Here is a 27,768-nt window from a genome sequence, read left to right as displayed (position 1 = left end):
TTCCAACCCGAATAATCTATGATGTTAAGCAAATCCAATTTCCCCATAAGAATTAATGTAAATGAGGGGGGTTAAGTTCCAGGGGGAAAAAACTTTCACCAGGCAAAAGTTTATACTATATATATATATATAGACACACACAGAGTATAAGTTTTAAACAAACAATTTAATACTGGTACACAGTGACGATGATTGTGAAGCTTGGTTGAGGTGGAGGAGTCAGAGGGTGGGATATTTCCCAGGGAATGCCTTACCGCTAAATGAACTAGCAATTAATTGAGCCCTCAGGGGTTAACTCTCACACTCTACAAGCCAGCAGGAAAGGAGGGACAGCAGACAGAGACAGAGACACATACCCTTTAAGTAGCTGACTCCATGCTTAAGTACATTGCCTTGTTAATTAAATCAGCTTGCTGAGACCTGAGACCGCAGCTACTGCCTAGATGTTCTCTCCATTGTGTGTCCCCCCTGCTCTATGGAAGATGGGGTAAGTGGGGTGCAGGAGCAGGGCAGGGCAGATACCCTGACATTAGCGCCCCTCTTCCCCCCTCCCCCATACAGCAAGCAGGAGTCTCTGGGAGCAGCTCCAAGGCACAGGGCAGGAGCAGCACATGGCAGTGTGGGAGGGAACTTAGGAGAGTGGGGAGCCGATAGGGGGAGCTGATAGTGGGGTTGCTGGTCCACCCTGGTTCCAACCACCCACCAGCTAGCTGCAATGGGCTTCTCTTCCTGCAAGCAGTGGACACAACAGGTGGCTGCCAAGACATTAGAAAGGAGCATTTCACAACTTTAAAGGAGCATGTTCCCTAATTGATCAACAACTTAACATTGAAACAACGTTAACTGGGACGACTTTAAGTGAGGAGTTCCTGTATAAGGTTTGGCTTGAGTGAGAATGAGAATTACTCTAGTGCGTGAGCATCCTTTAGAGTTTTCACTGCGACATCCCACAACTCATCCAACTGGCCTGAACCGACACCTTCCTGGGCGAGCCGTCTTTGTATTAATTATTTGTATCTAATAATTAATACAAAGAACGGCCATACTGTGTCAGACCAAAGGTCCATCTAGCCCAGTATCCTGTCTTCTGACAGTGGCCAATGCCAAGTCCCCCAGAGGGAATGAACAGAACTGGTAATCATCAAGTGATCCATCCCCTGTCACCCATTCCCAGCTTCTGGAAAACAGAGTCTAGGGACACCATCCCTGTACATCCTGGCTAATAGCCATTGATGGACCTATCCTCTGTGAACTTATTGAGTTATTTTTTGAACCCTGTTATAGTCTTGGCCTTCACAACATCCTCTGGCAGAGTTCCACAGGCTGACTGTGCGTTGTGTGAAGAAATACTTCCTTTTGTTTGTTTTAAACTTGCTGCCTATTAATTTCATTTGGTGACCCCTAGGTTCCTTATTTACTTTATCTGCACCAGTTATGATTTTATAGACCTCTATCTTCTCCTTCAGGGAGTGGAAATGACTTGAACAGAAGGTGTTCCTCATTCCAGGTGAGGATAGATTAAAAGTTACAAGGGAGGTGGTCCGCCTCAGAAGAGGCTCCTAACTCCAGGAATTTAGCCCACTTTCCAGCCTAATGGGGAGATGTGATTTATGCCATAATCCCTGCCCTCCTTGGGAGTTGCTCTGAGGCTTAGAGGACAAGTTTGGATATATAGGGGATAACAATATGAACATTGGTTTGTTTTTTTCCCCCTGCATAGTGCCTAGAAACTCCAATCAGGATCATGGCCACATTGTATTAAGCTCTCTTACAAACATATAGTAAGAGAAAATACCTGCAACTACACTAACACCACCATTCTGTGGCGAATAAGAATAATATATGGAGATATTAATAATAGTAATTAACAGGGCTGTCTGAGAAATATTTCCCCGTTCCTCTCCCCCCTCCTCCAATTGATGACAATTTAAAATATTACAAATCTTTATTTTTTCCCAGGGAAAACAAACAAAACAAACCCACCCAGGTTTTAACTGCAACTGAAACCCTGACATCTGAAAAAAATCTACTTTTAGTTGACAAAAACAATTTTTTTCAGAGTTTTGGTTTTTAGACAAAACCCTAAATGTTGTAGATGAAAATGTCTAAAACCTATTTTCAATAGAAAAAAAATGTTTAAATGGAATTTGTTACCATGTAACTGTTAAGTCGTTGTTTGCTGTATCACATATATTCACAATTCTGTTACTAACGGTAGCCATTTTGTTGCCAAAGTTGCTGCAGGCTGTTGGAAACAGATAGAAATGCACTTTGCTTTTTGTTTCTTATGAAGATTTTTTTTTATTTTATTCATTCTTGCTCCCTCATCTAAACCAAAACCTTTTTTAAACTGAGGGCACCTACTTTAATTTTACATGTTGCAAACATAAGACTGACCCACTAACAAAGATGTTATATATTTGGCTTCCTCCATGAGAAGACCCTGTTCATTAATCGCTTGATGGCATTCTTCATCTCGGTATTTCTTAGCGTGTAGATCATAGGATTAAGCATTGGGGTGATGACTGTGTAGAGAGCAGATACTGCTTTGTCTATGGAAAATTTCCGGAAGGGTCAAGCGTAGATGAAGATACAGGGCATGAAATGGATGCTCACCACCACAACCTGGGCTCCGCAGGTGGACAGGGCTTTGTGCTTCCCTTCTGGGACATGGGTCCTTATATTGAACAAAATGACTGTGTATGACACGATCAGGATGATGAAGATGATGATGGTGAGCAGCCCACTGTTGGAGACCATCAGCAACTCCACCATGTAGGTGTCTGTGCAAGCCAATTTGATCACCTGAGGGACATCACAGAAGAAATTGTCCAGTGTATTGGGTCCACAGAAAGGCAGTTGGATTGTCAGTGCAACCTGGACAATGGAATGGACAAAGCCACCTAGCCATGACCCAGCCACCAGCCCTACACACACACCCCAGTTCATGATTCTGAGGTAGTGCAAAGGTTTATGGATAGCCACATACCGATCAAGTGCCATCACCATGAGGAAGGAAACCACGGCGCCCCCGGTGAAGTGGAAAAAAAACATCTGTGACATGCAACCACGAAACGTGATTGTCTTTTGCTTGGACAGGAGGTCCCACAGCATCTTGGGCACCGTGACCAAGGACTCGCTCAGGTCAATGAAGGCCAAGTTTCCCAGCAGGAAGTACATAGGGGTGTGGAGCTGGTGGTCAGTGATCACGGTGGTGATGATGGTGAGGTTTCCCAGCCAGGTCATCATGTAGACTATGAAGAAGACCACAAAGAGGAATCTCTGCAGTGCCAGACTCTGGGTTAGACCCACGAGAAGAAATTCTCTCACTCTACGGGTGAGGTTCTGCTGTTCCATTGATCTACCTTAAAATGTGCCTGCAAAGGGAATTATTTTGTATTAATTATTATTCACAGGTTCATATATTTTAAGGCCAGAAGATCATTTAGTCTGACTTCCTGTATAACACAGGCCAGAGGATTCATCCAGATACCCCTGCATTGAACCCAATAACTTGTGTTTGACTAAAGCTTTTTCCAGAAGGGCATCCAGTCTTGATCTGAAGCCATCAAGAGCTGGACAATCTACCACTTCCCTTGGTACTTCACACCAAATGGTTAATCACTCTCACTTGTAAAAAAATGTGTGCCTTAGTTTTAATTTGAATTTGTCTGGCCTCAGCTTCTGGCCATTGGTTCTTTTTCTTCCTTTCTCCACTAGAGAAGGTAAAGGTATTGTTTTACTCAATCTTCTTTTTCATAAGCTAAACAGATTGAACTCTTTAAGCCTTACACTGCCATGCATTATCTCCATCTCTCTCTTTTCTCTCTCTCTCTCTCTTTTCTGCAACATCTCCAAATTTTAAGTATTTTTTGTTTAAAATATGGATACCGGACCTGGATTCAGTAGTCCGGTACTGGTCTCACCAACCCTGTGCACGGAGGTAAAATCACCTCCTGGCTCCTCCTCTGAAGTGTTCCCACATTTACAATTTGGAAAATTTCAGAATTTACCTTCCATGCAAATTTTTGAAACTTCAATTTTTTGTCGCTGTTTAACAGGAAAAGAAATATTGGAATATCAGAATTTCCCTCAGCTCTAATTAGCACTGTTCCCATCTTCTGGAGTTTCCCCAGAATTCCAAGATTTATTAAAGATTAACATGAGCAGGACTAGACAGTAATTCAACAACCACAAGTCATACAAATATATCATCCTGTTTCTTTCCACGTAGGGAACAGAAATATTTATTGAACACTACTGCATTCCAGCATCATATTAATGATTTTATTATGTCCATGTAGTAATGGGCCTATATCATTACTAGGATTTCTTCTGTTCCTAACATACTTTAAAAACATCCTTCTTCTTGTCCTTATCCCTGCCAACCATGGATTTTCCCCAGATGTCTTTAGCTTCTCTTACCAATTGTATGCACTTGATTGCTATTTATTTTCCCCCTTTTTTCCATTTTGTTACATACTGCTTTTCTTTAAATTCTTTCTAATTTTTGCCTTCACTTTGCTATTGAACCAAAATTGTCTTTTAGCAGAAGATGTCCTTTTTCTTGACTGCAGAATCATGGCTTTTGGACCATCTAATAAACTCTTCTTTAAGAATTCTCAATTTCCTGTCTAAATTTTTCCTCCAAATCAGTTTTGTCCATAATTTTCCTCAGCTTTGGGCAATTAGTTCTTTTGAAGCACCAAGTATATCTGTTACTGGTTGGGACTGTTCTTTTTTTGCCCATAATGGATGTTATCAGGTCATGATTACTGGTCTGTAGGAAATCACCAACTTCCAGTCCAGTGATTAATGCATCTTTATTTGTCATAATGAGGTCCAATATGGAGTTACCTTGTGTTGGATGGAATACCTTTGGATTAGAAAATCATCATCTATAATTTTTTAGAAACTCTAATGGTGTTTACTACTGGCTGCATGAGACTTTCAGTATGTGTGTCCCAAACTTAGCTCCTCCATTACAACATATTTATTTCCACACAGGGGAGACAGGTATACAAGGAGAAACTCATCCTGGTCTCTGATTTGATTCAGTGGTCTCTAACAATATCCCCTCCTGAGTGTTGTTAGTCAGAACACTGGCCCATATGCATTTCAGCTCTAGTGGTTCTGAATTATCAATAACTCTAAAACAGGTACTGGTGTCTTTAATGTGGAGTGATGGGCCTATCTGACCCCCCACCACACCCCTTTTTATTCACTCTTTCCTTCCTGAGCAGGTGATAACCAATGATTTAAACATCCCAATCAGTTATCAAAAAGAGCAATTGTATCAATTCTCTTCTCATCGGTGAGAATTTCCCTTCCCTCTTGCTTGTTACCTAGCATTGGTATATGGCAACTGAAAAAAAAATCTCTTCACATCCTTCAGCACCTGGGCTCAATTTGTTCACAACACACTGAGTTTGAGTTTGTCCCACATTTGCCTCCTTAGCTCCCTTCATACCCATTCTTTATTTAATGTCCGCTCAACTCCTCCAACTAGTCTCCAACCAAGATGCTTAGAAAGACGGGCGAGGGCTTGCATGGATGAAGGAGGTAGTGTCACTGGTTGTACTCCAGGGGTATTCAGATAATTTAGGTGGAGATTTTGAAAGAAGCCTAAGAGAATGTCAGTGCTCAGCCACTATTGCAAGTCATCTAGGATAGTAAAACTTGGATATCTAATTCCATTATGCCCTATTGAAACCCCCAGCCAAAGCCTGCACCAGATCTGCTTAGGCCTGGTTGTAATTGTAGTGTAATTACATTGTAATGTGGAGATAGGCTTATTTGCTGAAGACTGGTCCTCGAGTCATTTTCTAGTAGAGACTCTAATGTTTAATTCTAGACACCCATATTTGGAAATTTTATGTTCATGAAGACTGCCGTGTTAGAAAGTAGGGCAGAAAGAAAAACAGACTATTTATCACCATAAAAGTTCAAGGCCAGACAGAGAGATTCCTAAATTAATTTTATAGTGAAAAAGAATTTCTCTGTTCCCACTGAAAGTTATACTGGTTTAATTAAACCCATAGAGCAAAGAGCAACCTAGATAACAAGTAGTCAGGAACTTTTGTTTCAGTTCATAGTCATATTCTAAGCCTGACTTGTAAGATCTATGAAGATTTTGTTTTAATGAATTCAGTTCACCCATCATGTGAGGTAGCTCATCCATTAACAAGCAGTTAAATGAATGGAGACATAGAGACTCAGATAGAAATTCATGGACAGGAATGGCTGAGCAAGCAAGCAAGAAAGAAGCCCTTTCTGATATACTCACAATGGTGTTATCAGCAGAACGTGGCTCGGTCCACTTTGACCTACAGCAGAGGGATGAGTGGCCCGTGTTGGCTGGAAAACTGGGTTCAGTAGATGGTAGTTACATTATGGCAACAGACAATCATGGCAATATTCACTCCCTTGACTTCTCCCCTCCTTCCAACTCCAGCCCTGAGAGTCTTTGTTCTCCTTACCTATCCTTGCACTAGGCCCAGTCCATACACATGCAGTTACAGGTTAGCCTAGGTGTTGAAGGTAAGGGTCTACGTCATTCATGTCTGCATCTCCCCCAGCTCAGAAGAATCTAAACCTTCCCTTCAGCATCCCCACTCGGACCTTCTCCTTAGTCTTTAACTTAGCCTGCATCTACCCTTGCAGCTGTTCGTAGAGCACAGGCATTACACATATCGCTACTGGCTGCAGTGAACGGCACTTGTCACTGGGGTATGAAGCCACATGCCACAGGGAAAGGCTCTGGCAGCAGGGAGGCAGTGGCATGCTAGACTGATAAAAACAGCAGTGCAGACATGGGATGCACTGGCTGGACATGTAGAGAGCTGTGCAGGGTACGTACCCTAGGGTTTAGGCAGGTAGGGCACTCTATTCACCTAAGCCATGCCTCACCGTCTACCCTGATGACTCTACCCATGCTAGCTGGGCATGGAGTGTCTGTCCGCTACACGCAACTGTAAGTGTAAACATACACTCTGAGAACCATCCCACTCCATGAGTCTGCAGCCCTTGCCAAGACCTGGAAAGCCACCAACCATTCAACCCTTCCTACTAGAAGCAATTGTTAAAATCAAACATGTGATGGGGTACAAAGAGAGTGGCTGGTATTTTCACAGGGGTCTAATTGATGTAGGTGTCCAACGCCCATTGACTTTCAAATAGGTTAGGCATCTAACTCCCCTAGGCTACTTTCAAAATCCCAGCTAATATTTGATTCTTTTAGAAACGGAAACTGTCTACCGGTGCTAAGGATTATCCCCCCTAACCGGAGCTCTCTTTCCTTACCACCGGATTCTCTGTGCATATCTCCCCGACCATATCCAACCACCAGCGGATTCCTTGAACATCTCAGAGCTGTGTGTGGTTCCCCGTAACAGGCAAGGGAAGTAGGTCAGATACAAAGAGGAGGCTTCCCTAGAAATCCTTCCCTTTTATCATTCTAACCCTCCCATTGACACTAGAACTGGGGCCAAAACTGTTCAGAAATCCACCTGAGGAATATTCGGTGTGATCAAGAAAGCTGCTGCTTTGGAGGGTTTAGGATTAATTATCTGGAGATTTAGTCTCAAGGAAAATCATTTAAATGTCAGTGGAATCTTCAATAGTATTGTTTATTTACAGACAAACAAACAAACAATAGACTTTGGGTGTCCTCATTTTTAACCCCTTGACCCGGAGGATTTTGAAGACACCGCAGAGGAACACTGGACCTCACTGTTGCGGGACCCCATGCATTATGCATGTGCTGTGTATGCTGGCAAGTAGGAAGCTTCATAGTCAATTCCAATGAGGGATTTAGAGAGACAATGCTCCCGAGCCCAAGTGTCAATGCAGAGGACTGAGAGTCAAGACTCCAGCGATATATTGCAAATTTATTCTAGTGGTTAGAGCAGTGGAGACTGATGCCGAGCACTGTTTTCCTGGCTCTCCCATACGCTCCTGGTATCACCTTGAGCAAACCCTTTCAGCACATTGACCCTCAATTTCTCCATCTGTAAAAAGAGGCAATGCTATTTCCCTGCTTTCTAGTATTAATGATGAGTTTGTGGACTGCAGGATCTATCTATCTATCTATCTATCTATCTATCTATCTATCTATCTATCTATCTATCTATCTATCTATCTATCTGTCTAAACAGTTTCTCCCCTCATTCATCATCACAAAGAAAAAAATAATCTTTAGGCCCAAGTAGACCTGTCCCCTTCTCACCCTTCTCTCAGTGACCCCTGTGCAGCCCCCTCCCCTTCACACCCTGCCACCAGTGACCCCGTCCAGTCTTTTAAGCTTCCAGTCTTTGGAATGGACCAGGCATGGCTGCTGTCTTTGGGCCACTGGGGACACTTTTGGGGTGTAGATGTCATATCCCCTCCTGAAAGGTTTGACCACATGATCCACTGCCCTGTCCCGAGGTCCTGTGATGACCCCTGGTCCCCCACATTGCTTCAGCCCAAACTCATGCCAAATCTCCCCCAAAAGGGTGGCCTTGTCTTTTACTTCATCGGTCACCTGATAAGGTCCTGTAGAGCACTGTGAACAGCCCAGTAGTAGCTATTGCTCTTTCTTTAACAGCAGGAGACATACACAGATCTATGCTGTGATGGGTTGGATCACAGAAACCCCCTTGGGAACTGCCAACTCATGTACCAAGACTACTTCTGCCCCTGCTTTCCCTGCCAGCTCTTGACCCCAGCACTCTGTCTTGCTGAGCCAGACACACCCAGGGTCCAAATTACTTGCCCCAAAGCTGCAGGTTTACCTGAAAGCAGCTCACAGAAGTGTTCTTGCCTTTAACACTCAGATGCCCAACTCTCAATGGGATCTAACCCAAATAAATCCGTTTTACCCTGTATAAAGCTTATGCAGGGTAAACTCATAAATTGTTCACCCTCTATAACGCTGATAGAGAGATATGCACAGCTGTTCCCCCCTGTGTATTAATAAATTAATAAATACAATTAATAAATACTCTGAGTTAATTAATAAGTAAAAAGTGATTTTATTAAATACAGAAAGTAGGATTTAAGTGGTTCCAAGTAATAACAGACTAAACAAAGTGAATTACCAAGTAAAATAAAATAAAACACACAAATATATGCCTAATACTGCAATACAACTGAGTATAGATAAAATCTCACCCTGGAAAAAAGCTAATGTAATGCCCATCTTTAAAAAAGGGAAGAAGGAAGATCCAGGGAACTACAGGCCAGTCAGTCTCACCTCTGTCCCTGGAAAAATCATGGAACAGGTCCTCAAGAAATCAATTCTGAACCACTTAAAGGAGGGGAAAGTGATCAGGAACAGTCAGCATGGATTCACCAAGGGCAAGTCGTGCCTGACTAACCTAATTGCCTTCTATGATGAGATAACCGGCTCTGTGGATGAGGGGAAAGCAGTGGATGTGCTATTTCTGGACTTTAGCAAAGCATTTGATACAGTCTCCCACAGTATTCTTGCCAGCAAGTTAAAGAAGTCTGGGCTGGATGAATGGACGGTAAGGTGGATAGAAAACTGGCTAGATTGTCGGGCTCAACGGCAATCAATAGTTCCATATCTAGTTGGCAGCCGATATCAAGTGGAGTGCCCCAAGGGTCGGTGCTGGGGCCGGTTTTGTTTAATATCTGATATTTTTGGTTCAAACCTTTTTCACAGGGAATTTTTTTTTAGAGGAAACAAAATGATAATGTTAGTTTCATTGCTTTTCCTGCCCAATTTTTATTTTGATTCCATTAGTACTGAAATTTTCATTTTGATTTAGCTTTTGAAAAAAAAAATTCTAGATTTCTTTTTTTGGTTTTCTGTTTTCCATATCCTGCAAGGCATTTTCTCTCCCATTTTAATTTGCTATTTGGAAAATTGGAGACAGGAGAAGGAAGGGGAGAAAAAAAAGTGTGAGAAGGTGAGAAAAATGGCTTTTTTGCCCACTTGAAAATATAAAAATTCAAAATGTATTTATGTGTCTGTGTCTGTAAAAGAATATCAGCCGGCTTTAAAGGAGAGTGGGATGCTGCTGCGAACAATGGGGAAGAATGGCTTTGTGAGTAAACCTTTGGGAGCGAGGTCCAATATCTGTCCTGCCACAGACAATCTTTGTGCCCATGGATAACTCACATCCCTGACTTGTCTGGGATTTTCCAAGGAGAATAAGTGAGATATGTGACCAATTCCCCTTGATCTTCCCATAGATCAGTGGATTTCTAACCACCCCAGTGTCTTTTGAAAAATCACAGCCTTTGTGCCTCAGTTACCCTTTCTAAAATAGGTGTAATTCTTCAGCTCCCCAGTTATATAGGAAGGAAGAGCTGATATCTCTGGAGGATGCCGTCCTTGACTTTCTGTAGGTCACATATAGCATGGCAATGGCTCTCTGAAATTCCTTACACTCACTCCCTGCCAGTGTGCCTCAACTCTGTCCTTAAGAAGCCACTCTAGGGGTGAGAGGGGTTTTAAGAACTACCCATAGTCCAGTGAGTTCTCATCTCTGTCCTGAGAGTGCCAACAAGGTGGGCAATTAGTTCCCAGTGTGCTGGTGTGGTTATGATGACATGGACATGGTGTTCCATTACTGACACCACCCCAGCTCCACTATGATGTGTGCTGTTGCTGTCACTGACAGTTATTTCTAAAAGCTTTTGGCCTGGACTTCAGAGTCAAGAAAGAGAGACAGAGGGTCAGGAGCTGTAGCGGAAAAGCTGTAATTTGGTGCTCATAGAGAACACGCACCTCCAAGGCTGAGTAATGTCTACCTAGTGACTGTCAGGAAAGGCCGACTGTAGGAAAGACAATGGGTTTATAGGTATTTTAAATCTACTTTTCCAAGCTTTGGGCACTGTATGGACAAATACTCCTGCTTCTGCTCGCTGAAAACTTTTCCTGACCTCAGGCCTCCAAAGGGGAACTCCAGACAGGTCCAAGGACATCTGGACCTACCAAGTATCCCAGCTGGTGTCCAGGGAAGAGTAATCAAAAGACACAGTCAGAGAGTGGTAGGATTGCGGGCTCCCCACCCCAAAGAGAAGTGGAGGCATGAGCCGGCCATGTGAAAGGAATGCACTAAAGGGACTAGAGAAGGGTCTCAGGTAAGATTTAAGTCTGGGCTGTATTTTATTACAGCCACATTTTAGGAAAGATGTGGGCAAACAGGAGAGAGTCCAGAGTAGAGCAACAAAAATGATGAAAAGTTTAGAAAGTCTGACCTATGAGAAAAGCGGAAAAAACTGGACAAGTTTAGTCCTGAGCAAGGAAGACTGGGGGAGAACCTGATAAGAGTCTTCAAACACATTGTTATAAAGAGGACAGGGATCAATTGTTCTTCATGCCCACAGAAGGTAGGACAAGAAACAATGGGCTTAATCTGCAGCAAGGGAGATTCAAGTGAGATATTAGGAAAAACTCTCTAACTCTCAGAGTAGTTAAGCTCTGGAACAGGCTTCCAAGGGAGGTCGTAGAATCTCCGTCATTGGAGGTTTTTCGGAACAGGTTGCACAAGCCCCTGCCAGGAATGGTCTAGTTTTACTTGGTCCTGCCTCAGCACAGTGGCTGGACTTGATGACTTCTTGGGGTCCCTTCCAGCCTAACATTTCAATGATTGTAATTGTCATCCCATAAGGCCAAGCTCCTGGTGTTCTTCTGCAATTTAGTGAGGTGAAATTCCTATTGACTTCATAGGCTTGGATTTTCTAAACCATCTAAAGGGTTTAGCTACTGATATTCCACTGACTTTCACAGGAATAAGAGGGGGAGATTTTCAGAAGCAGGAATAGGAGTTAGGCACCACACTTTCATGGATGTACAATAGGATTTAGGCACCTAATTCCCTTAGGCCATTTTGAAAATACCAGACCGAACCCTTATTGGTATTTGTCATTGATATTGAAAATTCGTCCTCAGAACACTTATACAACATTTCTTTTCTTTCATTTTCTGTTATTTTTTGAAGGGTGCAAGAGTAAAAAATGTGTAGAAATTTCTCCGTGGTGATGAAATACAATATTTGATTCTGCGGCTCCTTTGCAAGGTCACAGAGTTACATTTGCTTTGGAAATCGAAAGTATGATGAATATCCTGATTTTCTGAAATTAAAACTTCAACCTCAATGTCATAGTTACATGTTGTCACCTTTTTTACAAAAAGCACCTTTCTGAACCAGCCCTGGTAGAGGGAACAAGCCCTAGTATCTGACATTGATACATCATATGTTCACACTGGACATAATTCTTTGGTCACTTATGTTGGTGTGAGTCCTCTGACATCGCTGGAATTATCCGAGATTTGCACTGCAATGAGTATCAATCCTTCTTTGTTTTGTGTTGTTTGTCACCATAATAATTCTTGACCAGGTTTAACCTAACAGAAAGACATCAATTCCTAAACTGCAGTGGTGCTGAAGGCTCTCCAGGAGGGCACAGACAGACCTCTCAATTGTCCTCCAGAGCCTCCTCTTTAATTCTGGAGAGTATGGGCTAGGCTCACAAGGGAGAATAAGGGGTTTCAAGACTCAGGGTCTCATCGCCTCTGTTTCAGATGCTCTTCTGCCTGGTGGAGCCCACACCCCCAAATTAGGGACTCAGGAATAGACTAACAAAACAACTTGGGTATAGTGAGGCTGAGTGTCACCATGCCCATCTTTTAGGAAGCTGGAGAATCACTGGGACTCACAAAGCAAGAGTCTGGTGCCTTAGCTCCCTATGCAATGAGTGAGAGACAGGCACTACAAAAGTGACTCACAAAAGGCTGCCCGCTAGGTGGGGAGATGCCACAGGGAGGTGACCAGGAGATAGGTGTCCTCTTTTGCAGACAAGTTCCTAATCCCATGGCAGGGAGGCACCTCCCTCTGCTTGAGATTCTCAGCTGCCAACCATCTCTTGGGGTTAGGCACCTACGTCATTTTGGAGGGGACAAGACACAATCCCTCCTAACATTTAGCCCAGTGGTTAGCCTACTCACTTGAGATGTGGGAGGCTCATAGTTCAAGTCCCCCCTCCTCCACAATCCCTGAGTGGGAGGACGGATTTGAACAGATCTGTTAGATTCATGGACTGTAAGGCCAGAAGGGATCATCGAGATCATCTCATGTGTCCTTCTGCACATTGCAGGCTGCAGAATCTCACCCACCCACTGCTCTAATACACCCCTCACCTCTGGATGAGTTCACGACATCCTCACTGTGGGCTGGATCACAGAACCCCTTTCGGGACTGCCGTCTGATGTGCCTAGAATATCTCTGAGCCTGTTTTCCCTGCCAGCTTTGAACTTCAGTCCCTTGCCTTGTTTGAGTCAGACACACTTGCCTGCTGCAAACACAGATCCAAGTCTGAAACACATCCCCCACAAGCTGAAGGCTTAACTGAAAACAGCTTAAGAAGTGTTCCTGTCTCCAGCACTCAGATACCCAGCTCCCAGAGGGGTCCAAACCCCAAATAAATCCATTTTACGCTGTATAAAGCTTATACAGGGTAAACTCATAAATTGTTCACTCTCTATAACACTGTTAGAGATATATGCACAGCTGTTCCCCCCCCCAGGTATTAATACATACTCTGGGTTAATTATTAAGTAGAAACTGATTTTATGAAATACAAAAAGGAGGATTTAAGTGGTTCCAAGAAATACCTGAAAGAACAAAATAAGTCACCAAGCAAAATAAAATAAAACACACAAGTCTAACCCTAATACAGTAAGAAAACTGATTGCAGATAAAATCTCACCCTTAGCGATGTTTCAATTAGCTTCTATCACAGACTGGACACCTTACTAGTCTGGGCCCAATCCTTTCCCCTAGTACAGTCCTTGTTCCAGCTCAGGTGGTAGCTAGGGGATTTCTCATGACTGCAGCCCCCTTTGTTCTGTTCCACCCCCTTACATATATTTTGCACAAGACGGGAATCCTTTGTCCCTCTCTGGGTTCCCACCCTTCCTTCTAAATAGAAAAGCTCCAAGTTAAAGATGCATTCCAGTGAGGTGACATGATCCCATGTCACTGTAAAACTTCCTTAACCACTTGCCAGCACACACCTCTACAGGAAGACTTAAAAGTAAACAGAGACATTTACAACCAACTGTCCTGGTTAATAGAAGCCATTAAGATTCCAAGCCACCATGAATGGCCCATACTTTGCATAATTACAATAGAACCTCGGAGTTATATTTCATATTTCTAGTTTCAGATACAAGAATGATACATACATACAAACAGGATAACCACACTCAGTAGATTATAATCTTTGTAGTGATACCTTACAAGAGACGTTTTGCAAGAAGCATATTCCAGTTACATTATAGTCACACTTATTAGCATATTTTCATAGAATCATATGCAGTGCAATGACACACTCACATAATGATTTACAGAGAGTTATAGAGAGAATATAAGTTATAGAGAGAATCCACATTTTACTCTAGTTTAAACCTGCAACTGGTCCATACCCTAAGTTTCAGAGAAATGTGATCCGCCCCCTCCCCAGAAAACTCTCTGCCAATCTGACTTGGGGGGAAATTCCTTCCCGACCCCAAATATGGGTATCAGTTTGACCCTGAGCATGTGGGTGAGACCTACCAGCCAAAGAATACTTTGTAGTAACTTAGAGCCCTCCCCATCTAGTGTCCCATCACCGGCTGTTGGGCAGATTTTTTACTAACAGGCTCAGATATGCCACATGCCATTGTAGGCAGTCCCAACAGACCATACCCTCCATAAACTTATCAAGCTCAGTCTTGAAGCCAGTTAGGATTTCTGCCCCCACTGCTCCTCCTGGGAGCTGATTACAGATGGTTAGAATCATCTAGCTATCAGCTGAGTGCTCTGCGTTATTCTGGTGCAGAGCTCCCTCTGTCTCACTAGGTGAAATCCTCCACTGTGGAGAGATAATTTTAAAAGGAATTGGAGCAGGAAAATCAGAATATTTTGGCAAAATCAAAATTTTCCTATGGAAGATTTAAGTTTAAGATTTAAGTTTTCCAGAAACTTTATTTTCCATTGATAAATATTTTGATGAAAAATTCACAATCAGCAGTAGACAAAGTATCTGGGATTATAGACCTTCTTAACCAGGAGGGGTGAAAATCTAGCATGATTGAAATCAATGGCAAAACTCCTATTGACGTCAGTGAATCCAGGATTTCACCCTATGTGGCTGTTGTAGAAATCAGCTTCTACCAGAAGTACAAACACATAAGTTCCCACACATCTTGAGTTCCAGCCTTGTCTGCATTGTTGTTTACCAGGCATCACACCATTCTCTGGAACTGTATACCATCTACAGACCTGACCAGTGTTGGAATAACATTGTTTTGCATTCATCAAATACTTCTGCCCCCTTTTGAATAAAAAAGTATTTAGTTAAATTCTGGGACCCTGGAGACGTTACAGACGGAAGTATTTTTCTTGATGAAATCTTGTTTATTTACAAGGAATTTACAAAGTCCTACTTCTCTGAATGCAGGAGAAAACAAGAACAAACAAAAGAGGCAGATTCTTAGCTTACAGCCACAAACCTCTTTAGTCAACACCAACCTAAAAAACTTTTTCTTTCTAGCTTTTCCCAGGGTCTCGATAGGCTCACGGGCTACTGCTTGGCTTTTTTGATTTTTTGCCTCTGCCTCTTTTTCTTTTTTCCTTTATGTTATCAGCTTCTGTGTGTTCTGCCTTCCCCTCTCCCGCACCAGACTCTTCCCCCGCCACACACAGACACACTCACAGAAAAAAAACCCCCACAAACAATACTCAGTAACAACCCTCCATCCACTCAGTCCAAACTCCTGGGCAGGATCACAACCTCCTTTTGCCTTAGGTGAGAGGCTTTTGCTTAACTCATCCTAATTGAAGGTTGCTTCCCACCCAACCCCAGTGAGGTTTGTGATTGATGTAATTCCTGGTACAACTCCACGTAATGAAGACACCCGGGTAAAGTTCTTCCTTAGACCCTAAATAATCCTGAGGTTGTCACCGATTTCCTCAGTGCCTCTTTCACCATGTTGTTCCGTAGAGTGTATATGATGGGGTTCAGCAGTGGGGTCAGGACACAGTAGAAGAGCGACACCACCTTGTCCATGTTAGAGGACTCCATCACAGGTGGCCGGGCATACATAGAAAGTGCTGAGCCATAGAATATGCCTGTGACAGCAATGTGGGCACCACAGGTGGTCAGAGCTTTCTGGAGCCCACTCTCCAAAGGCGTCCGCCATGCTGTCCGTATGACGCAGCTGTAGGAACTGGTGGTGAGGAGGAAGGAGGTCCCGGTTACGGTGCATGTCAGGGTGAAGCACACGAGTTTGCTAAGGTGCGTGTCTGAGCAGGAGATCTTCGCCAGGGGGAAAAAGTCACAAAAGAAGTAGTCAATCTAATTGGAACCACAGAACGACAGCCTGGACACGAACACGGTGAGAACAGAGGAGTCCAAGAAGCCAGACACCCAAGCAACCACTGACAGCTTGAGGCACAAGATGTTGCACATGATAGTGGAGTAGCACATGGGGTGGAAGATGGCCAAGGAGCGGTCATACGCCATCACTGCTAGAAGGAAGAACTCAGTGGAACCCATGGAGAAGAAGAAAAACATCTGGGCATCCACGGACAGAGTCTGATGTGTTCCCTAGCAGAAGCCCAGCCAGCAACTTGGGCACCGTCACTGAGGTGTACCAGATCTCCAGGAAGGAGAGGTTGCTGAGTAACATGTAAATAGGGCAGTGGAGGCTCGGACAACTCCTGACTATGACAATGATGGAAGTGTTGGTGGCAATGGTCAGGAGGTAGATGATCAGGAACATCACAAAGAGGATCTACTGTAGCTCCGGGGATGCAGAGAAACCCATAAGAATGAACTCAGTCATTTCAGTTTGGTTAGCCCCTTCCATGGGGCTTGCAGCTGTTTGAGCCACAGGAGAAAAAATGTATATGTTAATATGTGGATTTCCAGTACAGAGCCAAATCCTGAAAGGCACTGAGATAGATAGATAGATAGATCTGGAAGGGACCTCGAGAGGTTATCTAGTCCAGTCCCCTGCACTCAAGGCAGAACTAAGTATTATCGAGACCATCCCTGACAGGTGTTTATCCAACCTGCTCTTAAAAATCCCCAGTGATGGAGATTCCACAATCTCCCTAGGCAATTTATTCCAGTGCTTAACCACTCCAACAGTTACGAAGTTTTTCCTAATGTCCAGCCTAAACCACCCTTGCTTAAATTTAAACCCATTGCTTCTTGTCCTTTCCTCAGAGGTTAAGAAGAATAGAGGGAGCATATGGGGATAGATAGATAGATAAAGAGTGTGAGCACTCTAAACTGCTTTGTTTTTCGGCAATTAAAATATGTGGAGCTATATCTAACTCAGATAACTGGAAGGGACCTTGAAAGGTCATTGAATGCAGTCCCTTAAATTCACAGCAAGACCAAGTACTGCCCCTGACAGATTTTTGCCACAGATGCCTCAGTGGCCCCCTCAGTGACTAAACTCACAATCCTAGGTTTAGCAAGCTAATGCTCAATCCACTGAGCCATCCCTCCCCTTCTCACAAAAGTCATTATACAGGTTAATAAAAATCTAATTGCATGTGCTCTTTAGTAGCTCAATAAAATAATGAAGAGCTAAACTTTCTAATGCTCTGTGACAATCTGGTACCTTAGATTTATCCTGGATGAACTCTAGATACTTCTTCTTGTGTCAAATTAATGCCCTCCAATTAAATACCAGCTCATGTGTGCACGATTATCAATGTCTCTGCTGCCTCTTCATTCAGGAATGGGGTTTGGAGTTGCAAAGCAGCACTCCGCACGCCTGAATCCTGTCTGTCCCAAACTGGGACATTTATAACGAGGGAAGGACACATCCAGGGAATGCACTGGGAATCTGAGAGCTGAGGGACGTATCTGCTGTTGCTCTACCTAATTACAATATGATGTGTACATTTTCCCTCAGCTCCTACTTTACCTCAGAGGTGGATGAGTCTGCCATAGCCTGAGCTAACAACCTTTGGGACTTTAGCTCAGCCTGGAGCGGTTCAGAACTCAGAGGTCCTGGGTTCATTGCCCCCACCAGACCTGAGACCCTCATGTAACATGTGGCAATGTGAACAAGAATTTAAGCTGTGATGTGGGTTCCCCAGCCCCACCCCTCAGTGCCACAGGAAAGAAGGGAGATTCTAGGCTACTTGTGCAGCTTTTAATTATGCTGGAGCAGAGGCAGGTGGATGGTCCATTTGGAAGAGCTGCGAGGCAAGAGGCTGGGATTCTGTCCCCACACTTGTCCAGTTGCTTCCCTGGGTGACCCAAGGCAAATCACGTTGGGCCAGATTTTCAGATCTATGGATTCATAGATGTCACAACCAGAGGGGGCCAATGTGATCATCTAGTCTGACCTTCTGTACAACTTAAGCCAGAGCACTGCTCCCAAATAATTCCAGTCTTCATTTAAAAACTATCCGTGATGGAGACTCCACCAGAACACTTGGTAAATTGTCCCAGTGTTTAATTACTCTCCCCATTAAAAATGTAGGAATTTGTCTACCTTCACCTTCCAGGCATTTTGGTGCTCAAAGATACTTACAGGTGTCTAGTGGGATTTTCAAAATGCCTTCACCGATTAGCCACCTAACTGCCAGTGAAATCACACAAACGCCTAACGTACATGCCAGTGCCAAGCAAAGAAACAAACCACACCCACCCAGACACCTACACAACTCTGCCATATACCCAAGCAGATACACTCCACACACCATCTATATCCAACACACACACACACACACCCCACTACCCAAAAGACTGGTCTAAACTTAAAAGTTAGGTTGTCATAGATACCTTAGTCGGGGGCATGAAAAAACCACACCTATGATTGACACGCTATGCTGCCCTAATTCATGGAAGACATTTTCTGTCAATTTACCTAATGATGTCCCTACACTGACAGAAAAACCCCTGAAATTGGTGTCAACTGCATCTATGCTGTGGGTTAACACTAGCATAGCTACACTAATGTAGCTTTGCCGGTATAGTGTCTGTCTTCAAGACACAGCTTCAGTCTGAATTCTTCCAAGCCTGTTTCTGTTTGCTACTCATGGCACAAACTGAACTATTTATTAATTAATATTTCTCATTTAAAATATATGTCTGGTTCTTTTATGTAACACAGACACATTAATCTGCCAATGCACCCTATTTATCCCCCCCACACACACATAAATTAATTAGACAAAATTAAACAAAGCTTTCAAGTACACAAAATAACCTGCAAACTTGCTTCTTCTCCAGTCTCTGTTTTTTATTAAACTTCTTCTTGTTTTTACTGTGAATATATCTGGGTATGGTGTGTTGAGCAGAGAATGAATCTGAGGTGAAAGTGGGCACTATCCATTTGGGACTTGCGATCTGTGAACTTTGTCCACTGGAAAAGGGGTTGGAGGCTAGGAGGGCTTGAGGGTTCGCAAATGCCTATCGCTAAGCTGTGAAGGAAGAGCAATGTCTGCAGAGGCCTAGTGTTGCTAGAGGCTGCTGGGGACACACAGTCGGCCCTCAGCAAGTACAGGCAAACCTTCTTCACGCTCAAGGCAGGTGGTAGCCAGGTGCCTCGCAAACCTGGAAACCCCTGGGAAGTGTGACACACACAATACCCAGTCACACCAAATGCATACACACTGAAGTCATTCATACACCATGCACACACCCCAGTGTGACTGCTAATATCATAGAATCATAGAATCTCAGGGTTGGAAGGGACCTCAGGAGGTCATCTAGTCCAACCCCCTGCTCAAAGCAGGACCAAACCCAACTAAATCATCCCAGCCAGGGCTTAGTCAAGCCTGACCTTAAAAACCTCTAAGGAAGGAGATTCCACCACCTCCCTAGGTAACCCATTCCAGTTCTTCACCACCCTACTAGTGAAAAAGTTTTTCCTAATGTCCAACCTAAACTTCCCCCTCTGCAACTTGAGACCATTACTCCTTCTTCTGTCATCTTCTACCATTGAGAACAGTCTAGATCCATCCTCTTTGGAACCCCCTTTCAGGTAGTTGAAAGCAGCTATCAAATCCCCCCTCATTCTTCTCTTCTGCAGACTAAACAATCCCAGTTCCCTAAGACTCTCCTCATAAGTCATGTGCTCCAGCCCCCTAATCATTTTTGTTGCCCTCCGCTGGACTCTCTCCAATTTATCCACATCCTTCTTGTAGTGTGGGGTCCAAAACTGGACACAGTACTCCAAATGAGGCCTCACCAGTGCTGAGTAGAGGGGAATGATCACATCCCTCGATCTGCTGGAAATGCCCCTACTTATACAACCCAAAATGCCATTAGCCTTCTTGGCAACAAGGGCACACTGTTGACTAATAGTCAGCTTTTCGTCCACCGTAACCCCTAGGTCCTTTTCTGCAGAACTGCTGCCCAGCCATTCGGTCCCTAGTCTGTAGCAGTGCATGGGATTCTTCCGTCCTAAGTGCAGGACTCTGCACTTGTCCTTGTTGAACCTCATCATATTTCTTTTGGCCCAATCCTCTAAATTGTCTAGGTCCCTCTGTATCCTATCCCTACCCTCCAGTGTATCAACCACTCCTCCCAGTTTAGTGTCATCTGCAAACTTGTTAAGGGTGCAGTCCACACCATCCTCCAGATGTTAATGAAGATATTGAATAAAACCGGCCACAGCACCGACCCTTGGGGCACTCCACTTGATACCGGCTGCCAACTAGACATGGAACCATTGATCACTACCCATTGAGCCCGACCATCTAGCCAGTTTTCTATCCACCTTACCGTCCATTCATCCAGCCCATACTTCTTTAACTTGCTGGCAAGTATACGGTGGGAGACTGTATCAAAAGCTTTGCTAAAGTCCAGAAATAGCACATCCCCTGCTTTCCCCTCATCCACAGAGCCAGTTATCTCATCATAGAAGGCAATTAGGTTAGTCAGGCATGACTTGCCCTTGGTGAATCCATGCTGACTGTTCCTGATCACTTTCCCCTCCTTTAAGTGGTTCAGAATTGATTCCTTGAGGACCTGTTCCATGATTTTTCCAGGGACTGAGGTGAGACTGACTGGCCTGTAGTTCCCTGGATCTTCCTTCTTCCCTTTTTAAAAGATGGGCACTACATTAGTTTTTTTCCAGTCGTGCGGGACCTCCCCCGATCGCCATGATTTTTCAAAGATAATGGCCAATGGCTCTGCAATTTCTCTTCTCTACTGCACATCCTGTCTGGCAGCTCTTGGTCAAGAATGACCTTTAGCGTATCACTGCAGACTACATGGCTCTGGGAAGAAGGATAAAGGAGTTTGAGGCACAAGTGGTGTTCTCGTCCATCCTCCCCATGCAGGGAAAAGGCCAGGGTAGAGACCGTTGAATCGTGGAAGTCAACGAATGGCTACGCAGATGGTGTCGGAGAGAAGGGTTTGGATTCTTTGAAAATGGGATGGTCTTCCAAGAAGAAGGAGTGCTAGGCAGAGACGGGCTCCACCTCACGAAGAGAGGGAAGAGAATCTTTGCAAGCAGGCTGGCTAACCTAGTGAGGAGGGCTTTAAACTAGTTTCACCGGGGGAAGGAGACCAAAGCCCCAAGGTAAGTGGGGAACTGGGATATCGGGAGAAAGCACAAGTAGGTGACTGCAAGAGGGGAGGGCTCCTGCCCCATACTGGGACACATGGACGATCAGAGAGTTATCTTACATGCCTATACAGAAATGCAAGAAGCCTGGGGAACAAGCAGGGAGAACTAGAAGTCCTGGCACAGTCAAGGAATTATGATGTAATTGGAATAACAGAGACTTGGTGGGATAACTCACATGATTGGAGTACTGTCATGGATGGATATAAACTGTTCAGGAAGGACAGGCAGGGCAGAAAAGGTGGGGGAGTTGCGTTGTATGTAAGAGAGCAGTATGACTGCTCAGAGCTCCAGTATGAAACTGCAGAAAAACCTGAGAGTCTCTGGATTAAATTTAGAAGTATGAACAACAAGGGTAATGTCGTGGTGGCAGTCTGCTACAGACCACCAGACCAGGGGGATGAGGTGGACGAGGCTTTCTTCCAGCAAGTAACAGAAGTTGCTAGATCACAGCCCCTGGTTCTCATGGGTGACTTTAATCACCCCAATATCTGCTGGGAGAGCAATACAGCAGTGCACAGACAGTCCAGGAAGTTACTAGAAAGTGTAGGGGACAATTTCCTGGTGCAAGTGCTGGAGGAACCAACTAGGGGAAAAGCTCTTCTTGACCTGCTGCTCACAAACAGGGAAGAAATAGTAGAGGAAGCAATAGTGGATGGGAACCTGGGAGGCAGTGACCATGAAATGGTCGAGTTCAGGATCCTGACACAAGGAAGAAAGGAGAGCAGTAGAACAGAGACCCTGGACTTCAGAAAAGCAGACTTCGACTCCCTCAGGGAACTGATGGGCAGGGTCCACTGGGAGAATAACATGACGGGGAAAGGAGTCGAGGAAAGCTGGCTGTATATTAAAGAATCCTTATTGAGGTTGCAGGAAGAAACCATCCTGATGTGTAGGAAGAAAAGTAAATATGGCAGGCGACCAGTTTGGCTTAACAGTGAAATCCTTGCTCGTCTTAAACACAAAAAAACAGCTTACAAGAAGTGGAAGATTGGACAAATAACCAGGGAGGAGTATAAAAGTATTGCTCAGGCATGCAGAAGTGAAACTAGGAAGGCCAAATCACACTTGGAGTTGCAGCTAGCCGGAGATGTTAGGAGTAACAAGAAGGGTTTCTTCAGGTATGTTAGCAACAAGAAGAAAATCAAGGAAAGCGTGGGCCCCTTGCTGTATGAGGGAGGGAACCTAGTGACAGAGGATGTGGAGAAAGCTAGTGTACTCAATGTTTCTTTTGCCTCTGTCTTCACAGACAAGGTCAGCTCCCAGACAGCTGCACTCTGCAGCACGGTATGGGGAGGAGGTGACCAGCTCTCTGTGGAGAAAGAAGTAGTTCGGGACTAATTAGAAAAGCTGGACGAGCACAAGTCTATGGGGCCGGATGCGCTGCATCCGAGGGTGCTAAAGGAGTTGGCCGATGAGATTGCAGAGCCATTGGCCATTATCTTTGAAAAATCATGGTGATTGTGGGAGGTTCGGATGACTGGAAAAAAGCTAATGTAGTGCCCATCTTTAAAAAAGGGAAGAAGAAAGATCCAGGGAACTACAGGCCAGTCAGTCTCACCTCAGTCCCTGGAAAAATCATGGAACAGGTCCTCAAGGAATCAATTCTGATCCACTTAAAGGAGGGGAAAGTGATCAGGAACAGTCAGCATGGATTCACTAAGGGCAAGTCATGCCTGACTAACCTAATTGCCTTCTATGATGACATAACCAGCTCTGTGGATGAGGGGAAAGCAGTGGATGTGCTATTACTGGACTTTAGAAAAGCTTTTGATATAGTCTCCCACAGTATTCTTGCCAGCAAGTTAAAGAACTCTGGGCTGGATGAATGGACGGTAAGGTGGATAGAAAATTGGCTAGATGGTCGGGCTCAACAGGTAATGATCAATGGTTCCATGTCTAGTTGGCAGCCGGTATCAAGTGGAGTGCCCCAAGGGTCAGTGCTGGGGCCGGTTTTGTTCAATATCTTTATTAACGATCTGAAGGATGGTGTGGACTGCACCCTTAGGAAGTTTGCAGATTACTCTAAACTGGGAGGAGTGGTTGATACGCTGGAGGGTAGGGATAGGATACAGAGGGACCTAGACAAATTAGAGGATTGGGCCAAAAAAAACCTGATGAGGTTGAACATGGACAAGTGCAGAGTCCTGCACTTAGGATGGAAGAATCCCATGCACTGCTACAGACTAGGGACCGAATGGCTGGGCAGCAGTTCTGCAGAAAAGGACCTAGGGGTTATGGTGGACGAAAAGCTGAATATGAGTCAACAGTGTGCCCTTGTTGCCAAGAAGGCTAATGGCATTTTGGGTTGTATAAGTAGGGGCATTTCCAGCAGATCGAAGGACGTGATCATTCCCCTCTATTCAGCACTGGTGAGGCCTCATTTGGAGTACTGTTTCCAGTTTTGGGCCCCACACTACAAGAAGGATGTGGATAAATTGGAGAGTGTCCAGCGGAGGGCCACAAAAATGATTAGGGGGCTGGAGCACATAACTTATGAGGAGAGGCTGAGGGAATTGAGATTAGCCTGCAGAAGAGAAGAATAAGGGGGGATTTGATAGCTGCTTTGAACTACCTGAATGGGGGTTCCAAAGAGGATGGATCTAGACTGTTCTCAGTGGTAGAAGATGAAAGAACAAAGAGTAATGGTCTCAAGTTGCAGAGGGGGAGGTTTAGGTCGGACATTAGGAAAAACTTTTTTACTAGTAGGGTGGTGAAGAACTGGAATGGGTTACCTAGGGAGGTGGTGGAATCTCCTTCCTTAGAGGTTTTTAAGGTCATGTTTGACAACGCCCTGGCTGGGATGATTTAGTTGGGTTTGGTCCTGCTTTGAGCAGGGGGTTGGACTAGATGACCTCCTGAGGTCCCTTCCAACCCTGAGATTCTATGATTCTATACGGAAATTGCTACCTATGAACTAAGTATTATTAACAAAAGACCTTGCAAGAGATATTAGAGAGACGAAGTGGGTGAGGCAATGTCCTTTATTGGACCTACTTCTGTGGGTGAGACAGACAAGGGTGTGGTTTACATTATAAAGTTAGGGCAACATAAGTTAACTTTCATTTACCTAACGATGGAAATGTCTACTCTTAAATTTCACTCCCACTGACTTAACTACCCCACTACATTGAATTAATACCTCCACCTCCATGACCAGCGTAGAGTCAAAGTCGATGTAGTTTGGTTGATGCACCATCAGCGTAGACACTGCATTGTTTATGTCAACTATTAATGGCTTTCAGGAGCCATTCCACAATGTTGCACAAAACAGTACAATGGATATAAGTACTCCTGGTGTGTCGCACCAACGACACAAAGAACAAAGTGCACACACGCACTAGTGATGTAATTACTGTGGCAGATGTATGCCGACATAAGTTAGGTCAATACAAGGCCAAGCTTTCAATCTGCACAGAGCTCTTCCCTGGGTCTGAGAAAGGTATTCAGAGTGTCACAGCTAAATACAAGATCAAACAGACAGTTTAACATAAGTAGTTAGCACATATTCTAAGATATCACATACCAGGTCAGTTCCTCCTGTGTCTGATCAGGAGTTGGGAGGTTTGGGGGGGAACCTGGGCCCACCCTCTATTCCGGCTTCCAGCCCAGAGCCCTGCGGACTACAGCTGTCTAGAGTGCCTCCTGGTACAATTGTGCAACAGCTACAACTCCCTGGGCTACTTCCCCATGGCCTCCTCCCAACACCTTCTTTATCTTCACCACAGGACCTTTCTCCTGGTGCCTGATAATGCTTGCACTCCTCAGTCTTCCAGCAATATGTCTTCTCACTCTCAGCTCCTTGTGCCTCTTACTCCCAGCTCCTCGCATGCACGCCACAAACTGAAGTGAGGTCCTTTTTAAACTCAGGTGCCCTGATTAGCTAGCCTGTCCTAATTGATTCTAGCAGTTTCTTAAATGTCTCCAGGTGTCTTAATTATCCTGCCTGTCTTAATTGGTTCTAGCAGATTCCTGATTACTCTAGTGCACCCCCTGCTCTGGTCACTCAGGGAACAGAAAACTACTTAGCCAGTGACCAGTAAATTTGCCCTCTACCAGACTCCTATACCCCACTGGCCTGGGTCTGTCACACTTGTTAACACCATTTATTAATGTTGGACAGTGATTGGATGATGCTAACACCTTTGGGTGCATGTATTACATCTAAATTAAAACAACACTACTATTTTAGACACCTAAGTTCAAAATTTAGGCAGCACTGAGATCCTCAAACCCCCCACTTACCTGTTGCCGAGCCCTATAAGTACCTTAATTCAGATTCCAAAAGTTTTGCTGCAAAAGTCCCCAAAGTGCCTATGTTTCTGCCATGATTCATGCACACCACAGCAAACATAGACATGACTGCACTTCTTTCTCCTGTGGAACCTGATCTGGTAGATGGGCTCTGAACACGCCTAAATCCACATAAGACAGTGTAGGGTACAGTGAAGATTTCCTTCATTTCTAAGATGGGAAGGAATAGATTATTATTGATAAATATCGCTAAACAGCAATTTCACCAAACACACAATACGACAAAAAAATATTTCTATCGATAATCAAAATTGACTGATAGCCTTTAACTTTCTGAATCTCAGCGTCTACCCTCATTAAATAATTATTGTCTGCACTGGTCACGGGAAAAGATCAACACCTTCATCCCGGTTTTCGTTCCTAGCTGAGATGCTACAAGTCCCAAACAGGTGGACCAGTGCAATGCTGCTGCTGTAGGACTCTTATAAATCACTTGTCAGTTTATAACCCAGCCATCAGCACTGCAAAAACAAGGAGCAGCTAAACGACACAATGGGCAGCTTTGAAAAGAAAACATCGGCCTTCCTTTGTGACCTTGCCGAGTGCTTGTCGGGAAAAAATGAGCATCCTCAAGGACAACAGTGGGAGTTGTGGGTGCTCAGTCAATTCCAGGAGGTTGTCTGCACCCCGAACAATCATGCCCGTGGTCACCTTCCATTGTGAAGCAGATGTACTAGGGAATACCAAACCTCAATACTTCTGCACTCTCTCCTTCTTAGCCCAGCTCAGACTGTGTGTTCGATGAGCCCCAGGCACTTGGCGATTGAGTGTCTCAATGCCTCCTTGACCTTCTGGTTCCTGGGGCTGAATATGAATGGGTTGAGCATAGGGGTCACTGCAGTGGTCACCAGAGCGGCGACCTTGTTGAGGTTCATGGAGCTGGCTTGCGAGGGCCTGACGTAGATGAAGATGGAGGTGCCGTAGCAGATGGTGACCACGGTGAAATGAGAGGCACAGGTGGAGAAAGCTTTCTGCCTGCCCTTGGCAGATGGGATCCGGATGATGGTGCAGATAATATACATATAGGAGATGACGGTCAGCAGCAGGGACCCTAGCAACACAGGCGGCGAGATGTTGAAATCAATGAATTCCACCAGCTGGATGTCAGCACAGGCGAGGTGCAACAAGGGGGCACTGTCACAGAAGAAATGGTTGATGATGTTGGGGCCACAGTAGGGCAGTCCAAGTTTGATCACGGTAGGAACCAAGATAGAGAAGAATCCCCCCATCCATGACCTCACCACCAGCCAGACGCAGACCTTTCCATTAATGATGGTGCTGTAGCTCAGTGGGTAACACATGGCCACGTAATGATCATAGGACATCATGGCCAACAGGACATACTCGGAGATTCCCAGCAAGAAATAGAAGTAGGATTGAGCCAGGCACCCATAAAAGGAGATGGTCTTCCTCTCTGATAGGAAGTTCTCCAGCATTTTCAGGACCACAGTCATAGTCATGAGGATTTCAATGAGGGACAGGATGCAGAGGAAGAAATAAATGGGAGTCTGCAGGCGGTAGTCAGTGCATATTAAGGTGATGATGATGGAGTTCCCAATCATTGCCACTACAAGGATGATGAAGAAAAGCATCCTCATACAAGGCCATTCCGTGAGTGAGAATGAGATCCCAGAGTACTGAGAGGAAAAGCATTAACCAACCCAACAACTAACAGCCCAGAGTTACCTTGATAGTGTGACATGATACATAGTATCTTATATAAGACCGAGAGAAAGAGATGAGTGACAATTCTGTAAATTAGATCCATAAGAGTAAGTTAGAGTGAGTGAAGTTAGAGAGAGAGAGAGAGAGAGAGAGAGAGAGAGAGAAACAATTCTGGAAACAATTTAGGT

At 44.4% G+C, this 27,768-nt stretch overlaps 2 protein-coding genes and 1 pseudogene across 2 annotated transcripts; all 3 read right to left on the bottom strand.

The window, feature by feature from the left end:
- Positions 1–2,574: 2,574 nt before the first annotated feature.
- LOC123348522 (olfactory receptor 4D9-like) lies at positions 2,575–6,356 on the bottom strand. Its single transcript, XM_044986020.1, has 2 exons — positions 6,287–6,356; positions 2,575–3,377 (listed from the first exon to the last, which is right to left on the bottom strand). Exon 2 carries the CDS (start codon positions 3,355–3,357, stop codon positions 2,575–2,577), a length of 783 nt encoding a protein of 260 aa, XP_044841955.1. The 5' UTR covers positions 3,358–3,377; positions 6,287–6,356.
- A 9,574-nt stretch (positions 6,357–15,930) lies between these two features.
- Positions 15,931–25,941, bottom strand: LOC123347810 (annotated as a pseudogene).
- Positions 25,942–26,640: 699 nt separating this feature from the next.
- Positions 26,641–27,507, bottom strand: LOC123347809 (olfactory receptor 6M1-like). Its single transcript, XM_044985003.1, has one exon. It carries the CDS (start codon positions 27,505–27,507, stop codon positions 26,641–26,643), a length of 867 nt encoding a protein of 288 aa, XP_044840938.1.
- Between the last annotated feature and the right edge of the window lie 261 nt (positions 27,508–27,768).

The sequence above is a fragment of the Mauremys mutica genome, chromosome 13 (genome assembly GCF_020497125.1).
Source record: "Mauremys mutica isolate MM-2020 ecotype Southern chromosome 13, ASM2049712v1, whole genome shotgun sequence".
NCBI classification, from domain to species: Eukaryota; Metazoa; Chordata; order Testudines; family Geoemydidae; genus Mauremys; species Mauremys mutica.
The sequence above is the reverse complement of the archived record's forward strand: the minus strand, read 5'-3'. Positions and strand labels throughout refer to the sequence as shown.